Source organism: Pygoscelis adeliae, unplaced genomic scaffold (genome assembly GCF_000699105.1).
Source record: "Pygoscelis adeliae isolate BGI_AS28 unplaced genomic scaffold, ASM69910v1 Scaffold101, whole genome shotgun sequence".
NCBI lineage: Eukaryota > Metazoa > Chordata > Aves > Sphenisciformes > Spheniscidae > Pygoscelis > Pygoscelis adeliae.
In genome coordinates, this window is record NW_008824238.1 from 389381 (window position 1) to 397743 (window position 8363).

General features: G+C 38.8%; 1 protein-coding gene across 1 annotated transcript in view; it reads right to left on the bottom strand.

The window, feature by feature from the left end:
- The window catches only part of RALYL (RALY RNA binding protein-like), a 116750-nt gene that overhangs the window by 74397 nt on the left and 33990 nt on the right, over positions 1 to 8363 (bottom strand). Inside the window, exon 2 of the mRNA XM_009334992.1 lies at positions 7092 to 7167. Coding sequence (XP_009333267.1) covers positions 7092 to 7167 — 76 coding nt within the window. The remainder of the gene's footprint in view (positions 1 to 7091; positions 7168 to 8363) is intronic.

Genomic DNA, 8363 nt, shown 5'->3' on the forward strand with positions numbered 1-8363 from the left:
CGTAAACCTGAAACTTCAGAGACTAGCCTGGAAAGAACTTGCCCTCAAGGGAAGCCTTTGCCAGGGCCACCACGTGCTATAGACGGGCAATGTTGTGGAAACTCAGCCACCACTGGGTGGAGATCCGGTCAGCCAATGCAACATGACGAGAGACGATTTCACTCAGTATTTCCTGGTCTTGTTAATCCGTCCACTAAATCCATCCTGCTAATTGTCTAACTCCAGGACGTATCTCAGCTTGATGGATCCCAGGCTAGGTGGCTTCATGCCCAGCCAGCAATGAGAATACTGGGAGGAGTGGGACTTGAATAACTCCTCACTGGGCCTTCAAGATGTGGCACTGGGGCAAGGCCAGTTTTGCTTATTGTGGCTTTATGAGGAAGCTTGGAATTTGGCAAGGGTGAAAATAACTCACATGGGGAGGGTTAGTCTTAGCTAAATCAGTCTTGGAAATGTTTATAGGTCAACTACAATATTAAATTGTGTAGAGCAAAGAGAGTGACTAGATGTCCCGGCAGTGCTGAGTCACTTGCCTTCCCAGTTTACCTCCAAAACCTAGTCCCCTGCTTTCCTACATTATACAAATATTGGTTCACCCCTGGGTCGTTTGTCTTTGATAAACAAACAAGTTTTCTCAGAAAGCAGACTCGGATGTGATCTGGGACAGCTTGCTCCCAACTCCCTCCCACTTGTACCAGTATCACTGCACTATGTGGAGTGGAGATCCTAAGTGGAGTTTTGGCTCCCCATGCCCCGCGCGGTCTCCAGCAGGCCCCCCCAGCACCTCACACAGCGGGGCCAGCAGTAGCCACGCTCATCTTCATGCCACTAAAAATCCCACCATGCTGCTAGCCCATAGTACAGTCTTTTTGTTGTTTCAAGAGACTCAAAAATAGGTGCTCCTCCCATTCTTCTCAAATCCCTTCATCTCTGTTGCTGCTACAGGGGTGCCAGAGAAGACTTTGAGCTGACCCCCACGCTGACAGCCGTACAGAGGGGACATGGTGAGTCCATCTTGAGGAAAGGAAAGCCACAGGCAGTGTGTGCATGGCCGCTCTGCTCCACCTGGCCTGGGGCTCGGCCCCACTCCTGGAGCAACTGGGCATGGAGCCATTAGCAACCTCCGGAATTAAGAACTAGAAGAGCCTTGTCCTGTTTTAATAACCCCAGCAAAGACCTCCAAAACGGAGAAAAAGCTTTCAGACCATGTATTTAACATCTCATATAACATGGTGGTGGACTGAAATGAAAAATAAATAGTTAAAATATTCTTTTATGATGTAGAGAAGCAGAATGCTGGTCCATCAGAGTATTTGTGGTTGATTCTACTTTGGCATGTTGGGCATAAACCCAGAGGAAAAAACCAGTAAATAGATTTCATATGCTGACACAGAACTGCTTTAGTGAAATACTGATCAAAACACCACTAAATTAAAAAGACAAAGTGTGATCCTTTATTTTACCACAACAATGCTCCCAAAGACTGCTTTAACATGTTTGCGTCAGCACCTTTAATCTTCACCTTGTGTTTCAAAGATATGAAGATTAGCCAGTAAAATTAGATTTCTGTTTGAGGCTAGACCCAAATAACAAGTTGTAAAATAATTTTAAGATGCAGATTTGTCAGGCATTTAGTTTTCTGCAGAAGTGTTGTGCTAAAAAAGGAAATTCACAACAATTTTGAACCTTCTGGGATTTAAGTCCCCCCCTCACATAGTGAACAGCAATGCAAATCAGGAAGAATGCTGCTGGAGCTAACAGTTATGTTAGATTTAAGCTGATTCCTGAAGACTACCCTAAGCATATCTGTAGTTGTTCAATGAATGTGCTTAAAGTTAATAATGTGTTTAGCAGCTTTCTAAAGCGAAGCCTAAATCTTTCTGTTCTCCAAGTATTTTTAAGGCCTAATCCAAAATGGAAGTTGCTTTATTATGGATTGAGTGGCCTTGCAATGACACTGACCCACTCCCACAGCACTCTATCTCCATCCCTGCACTCCTAGACAGTGTCTCTATATACCTCCCAGGTCACCTGTTCCTACTTCCACCTTTTTATGCCTTTTTTTTATGTTTTAATTTTTTCAGGAGCTCTTTTTTCATCTGTGCAGGCCACCTGCTACCTTTGCTTGATTTGTTGTTCATCAGGATGAACCATTCTTGAACTTGAAGGAGGTGATCTTTGGAAATCAGCTGGCTCTCCTGGCCCCCTCTTCTCTCTGGGACAGTGTCCCATGGGATTATTCCAAGCAGTGCAAGCTTGCTCTGCAGCAGTCAAGGGTTGGGATCAATGGGATCTTTAGCTGGTAGGAATTAGGGTATTAAATTAATTTTAAGACAGAAGAAGAAGTGGAAGTAAATTCTAGTCCAGTGAATGGCAAAGCTTTTTGCTGACTTCATTTGGTCCATGAAGTCTTTTAAATTCTCTGTATCACTTTTAATTGTGGCCTTTTTTTCTATGAACTGTACCAGGAATGCTAGCATCAAAAAGATGTAAAAAGAAGAAGTATAAGTGGCATAATAAACTGGAGAACAAAGGAGAGTCTGGATATGTGAATGCATGTGTAAGCTGAAGAAAAAATGATATACGTTTATCTGTCTTGCATCTAGTTATTCTTATAGCTGAAAAAAAATGATGTGTCTCACATTTAGGCTCATGCTAAATATCACATAGATGAGATTAAATGAGATTATTTCCACACAGATTTTAAAACTATAAAGGTTAAAAAAAAGAATGTAGATCCTGAACTGAGGCATGACCAAGTATTCTTGGTATGGTATCTATACCATTCCAGGCAAAAGTGGATCTAATGACTTGGACACATAAGCAAATTATGTGGGTATAACACATCATAGGATATCGGTTGCTCTGTATTAATTACTCATGTGCTTATCCAGCTATAAATGTGATGCAGGTTTCTCTTCAGAGATGCAGAGTACTTTGAACAAGTTTGAAGCCTCAAGCAATTCACAATAAATAAAATCATGCAACCCTGTGCAGAACTCCTGTTTGCTTACCTTAAAACTGTTCTTAAATGGGTCTCAAATATCCAAAAATACTCTTTAAAAATCAGTAGCAAAGGAGACCGAACAAACAATAGTTGTTATCCTTAATACTATGTTGTACGCAGTCACTGTTTTTTCATTGGATGTCTACCTTAAGATAGTTTCTTCTAGCCAAGTTTCCTGAACATGCTTATGAAACCACTACATGTGGAAAGTATCAAAGCTTGTTTAAATGACCATATAGCACATCTACTGTTTCCTCTTTATCCACTAAATCAGCTGTCTTGTCAGAGAAGGAAATTATATTGCTTCAACATAATTTGATCCCGATAATTCTATGATGGATTTTTTTTTTTTACCATTTTATTATCCTCTAGGTGTTGATAAATTGATTGTTTAATAATTTGTTCTAGTACATTTCTGAGAATCAAAGCTGGACTGACCTGATAATTTTCTGGGTCCTCCTCTTCTTAAAAATAGGTATAACACCTGCCCATGCCCACTGGTTTTCTACCTTACGTGACCTCCATAAATTTTTGAAAACGGTCACTAACAGTCCACACATAGATTCAGCTAGTCCTTTAAACACTCTAGGGTGAATCTCATCATACCATTTCCATTGAATTCATTTATTCAAAAACTGGTTAGCCAATCCTTTTATTCCATGCCCTCTGGTTAAAATTGATTTTCTCAAATAGCTGGTCAATTTATCTCTTTTGCTAAAGCAAAAGAAGCCTTTTCTGTATCATCTACTATCTGCTCTCCTTTCCCGCCAAGTAACAGCAGTATAAAAAAGCAGAGGAAGTTACTCTAATGACAATCTTTTTGTTGCCTTTTATACTGTTATATGCCTTAACCTTTCTGACGTCCTGTCAGATGACTCTACTGTTCTTTTCTACTCACTTCCACTCATGGGGTTTTGACTCCACATTTTGTACAATTCCTTTTAACTTTTCAGGATGTTAAAGAAACTCGATGCTGCCATAGTATTCCTTTGTTCTACTTCTGCTTCTTCTGTTCTACCTTAAGAAAAGTTGATGCAAGATTTTCTGCACTCCTTCTGTCCCTAAAATTTCTTTCTAAGAGATCCTACTTACCAGTTCTCTGAGCTCATTGAAGTCTGTCCTTTCTGAAATCCATTATCCTATTTCTATTGCTCTCAGTCCTCCCTTTTCACAGTGAATATTTTGTGATAACTAAAAAACTAAATTTTTAACCAATGTCTCTGTTAGTCAAAAATCAACTCTAAAGTAACCACTTCCCTCCTAACCTTCTCCATCTTGTGTGTTGACCCTGGCCAGCAGCTAAGCACCCACAGGGACACTATCTCACTCCCCTACTGTTGTCCCCCATCGGGATGAAGGAGAGAATAGGAAGAGCAAAAGTGAAAAACCCTTATGGGTTGAGATAAATGCAGTTTAATAAGGGAAGGAAGGGGGGGAAAAAACAAGTGATGCAAAGGCAATTACTTTCCACCTCCCACAAGCAGCCCAGGCGGTCTCCAAGCAACAGCTACTTTGGAAGGAAAAAACTCCCCAGTTTTTATTTCTGAGCATGATGTTATATGATACAGAATATCCCTTTGGCCAGTTTGGGTCAGCTGTCTCAGATGTATTGCCCACCCCCAGCCTATTCATTGGAAAGGCAGAATAGGAAAAAGAGAAAGCCTTGAGGCTGTGCAAACACTGTTTAGCAACAGCCAAAACATTGGTGTGTTTTAGTAACAAATCCAAAACACAGCACCATATGGGATCCTATGAAGAAAGTTAACACCATCCCAGCCAGACCCAGTACAATGTTTTGAAATAAGTAAATGTTCTCAACATTGTCAAGAACTTTATAAGCCATTGATCTCCTCCCATATTAATATGCTAACAGATACTGAGATAATGAAAGTTCTCCATTACCATCAGATGAAGGTTTCTGTTAGTTGCTAAAAAAAGCTTCCCATAATCTTCTAGAGTAATAGTCTGTACTAGATCCATGAAAGGATATGATCAAAGATCTTTTTTCTCTTTAAAGTTCCCTCAGAACTTTCCAGAGGTCTCTTTCTTATGCCTGTCTTGTTGTAGAACAAGTATGTATGAGAAATCATTCAGAAGCTCAGAGATGGAAGTGCATATAAATGCCAGAAACCACAGAACATCTTCAAAAATCTTTTGAAATACTGACACAGGGACACAGTAGACCATGGCTACCAGTAAGACCTACAGAGTTTAACAGCTTGCAGTTGAGCGTAATAATAAAACAGGGGTTCTCTTCTCCAAAAATAATATTCCCATCACTTCAGCTAAGGGCAACTAGATGATATAACTTCACATTACTATTATCTAGCACACAGGCTCAGATCTAAAATGCTCCTGCCTGTCTCATTCTGAGATCCCACCCTTGAATTTCCATCTGAAGCTGTCAGACCAGACCATGCTTGAAAAAGTCCTGCTCAAGTGTCTCTGATTTCAGCACCAAGCTGTTGTTCTCAGAGCCAGTCTATCTGCATTTCAGCCACAGTAGAAATCAGTCATAACTCCTTTCATGGATCTGGAGCATAAATTCTGTAGTACTTTTATGAGAAATGAGATTTATTGAACAGAAATGCATGTGTGCATGTCTGTCTGTCAATCCCCCTAACAATCTGGAATGCTTCACTAAGCTTGGTTGATTTGGAAAACAAGGTGGGAGTTTCTTCAGGTTTGCACAAGCTGTATGAAAAAAGGCACTTGGGAATAGGAGAAAGGCATATCAATGCCCTCCTGAACACCTGAGGAAGAAGTCCAGTCTTGTTAGAAGTTGGTTCTCACCCTTGGCACACAAATCAATGAGAAACCAGTGAATTATTAGTCATTTCACCGAACCCTGCAAATACGAGGCCTTAGCCAAGCAATAAAGCATAAGGATTAAAAAATGAAATAGCACTCAGTTTAAAAAAAAGAACAAAGAAAATTATTGATTGTAGTTCTAGAAGTGGAGACATTAATAAACACTTCACAAATCACCACACCAGTTTTTTTGTCAGTAGGTTTAATAAATGATAGATTTATAATTTTATTATGTACTTCATATTATTAAACATTACACTTTTATATAGGCCTAAAGTCTGCTTCTCTTCTCCTGCAGTTCCATTTTCACTTCAGAATAAGAAAAAAGGAGGTGTGGAGGGAACATTAAATTACCAGTGCATAAACAAATAAATAAACACCTTTTTAATGCAACACATATTTAAATTCAAAGCTTGAATTCCAGACTGAGCACTTGGGTGGGGTCTTACAGAACCTAAGGATCACTAAGCCCAACCCCAGTTGCTTTAGCATCCCTGGAACAAAACCTGTGCAAGGAGATTGTATTCTGCTACTTCGTCCTAAAGGAGCGTCACTGTCAAACATCTTTTCAAATAGCTTTTTAGTATAACAAGACTCTATGTGTAATACCTCTTACAGTTTAAAGCTGCAGTCCTTTCCTTTGCGTTGTTCTTGCATTGGCAAATAACATCCATGATGTGAATACTGAGAAGGCAGATACCAGCTTTTTGGCCTCAGTAAAACATAAGGTATTTTCACTAAGAAATAAAATTCTGGACCGACTGATTTAGTTTTATCTGTTCTCCTGAATGCCTGTATTATCATTTAAATATCCTAAGTAGTTTATTTTTTTACAGCAAACAGAAACTCTGGTGTTTGTTTCTGACTAAAAGAGGGGCATTATGTGCATATTGTGATCATTACATCTAAGCATCAGTCAGGAATTTTGTTTGCTGGGCTTACTCCTAGCTTTTTAGCTTACTCTTAGCTTTTTAAGACAGGTATTATATGGACAGTCTTTATCTCCAGAAGTTAGAACATTTTGCTCCGGAGTGAGTCAACAGATACAGGTCGTGTCAGACACTACAATACTTGCTCTTTTACTCACATTCAAAACCTTTCGGTGTGTACAGGAGTTTGATTATATTTCGTACAAACATCAAAGATTGAATGGAAAAAAATTCCTTTGTCTCATTCATGGGCTACACAGTGACATTCGTAGATACATTTTTAGTTACCATAATTTTTCTAATAAAAATCAAATTGTAGTGAGTTAAGATGAAATCTCACTTACCTGTAAAGTGCTGAAAGTGGCCGCTTGTTGCCAGGTTTTGGTCTGTATGGTTTTGGTTCTCCTGCCATGTTGATATCTGAAAGCAAACATTTGATATTAGTAAGCCAAATGTCTGGAAGTCAGAGTGAGTTTACAAAGGCACCTTCAAGCCACTGAAACTGAGTAACAGTCAGTGAAAATGGACAGCATGCCTAAAACACCTATCTAGTTTTTATCACTTCTGAATTGATGCTATAAAACTTTCCTAAAAATTCTTACTGTAATGCATGAGGATTTTAGGCAAAGTGATTGGTAACCGATATTTTTTAAACATACATGAGTTTCCACTCAGGAAGCTGAAGCCAATAATGTATTTCTATTACAGAAGGAGACTTGAACGGTAACTCAGATGTAAAGACAAACTATGATCGCAAGTCAAATTCTGTTGTGGAGGGCTATAATGCTTCTGAGGAACTGCCATTTAAGATCTAGAGAAACACACGGTGATTTTTAACTGCCACTTCACTATTCACTCAAAAAGAGAGTTTTCAAAAGCAAATGAGAGAAACTATTTCCTACCTCAAATACTTTTTTTTTTTTTTTTGGTTCTGAGTACAAAAACACACTGGCTTTAAAAATTGTATGGAGAAAGAAAAAGTATGTTTTTGCACATACTGTATCTTAGACAGGTACTTATAATTCTCAACAACACCAGAAATCTTGTGCACACTTTTTAAAAGTTCACTTACATTATGCCTGTGTATTTATCCTTGAAATTTAAAAATATGTGAAGCTTATATAGACATTAGTCATGCTGGTTCTCAAATTACTCTCTTCTTTTGAATCATACTCAAAGACATACCAGGAAATACATGTCCACCATTTTGATTGCTTGTAACAGTTAACCCATGGAGAAAGAATCACAGACCCTTCTGTGGAGAATACCTTGCTCGAGCTTAGGAAGCTGTCTATATAAACACAAACCTATATTAAAAAGCTCCCCCCCTCTGATCGAATGTTGCAAAGTCGACATTACAACAAATCACATGGATAAAGTAAAACTTCTGATTAGGAAACAAATTCCCTGCCATCTGAGTGATACTGCAGCTAAATCTCTCCTCAGTTTCACTAATATATGAAAAAGTAACATTCAATAAAATAATCAGAATTATTTCAGTGTAAAATTGCTGTGACAGAACAACATATCCCATTTACCGTGGAATCATCTGGTGATCAAGACTTTCAAGGAAGCACATGTTCTTGGTAAAGTCTATGTTTAACCTGAAATTGAAC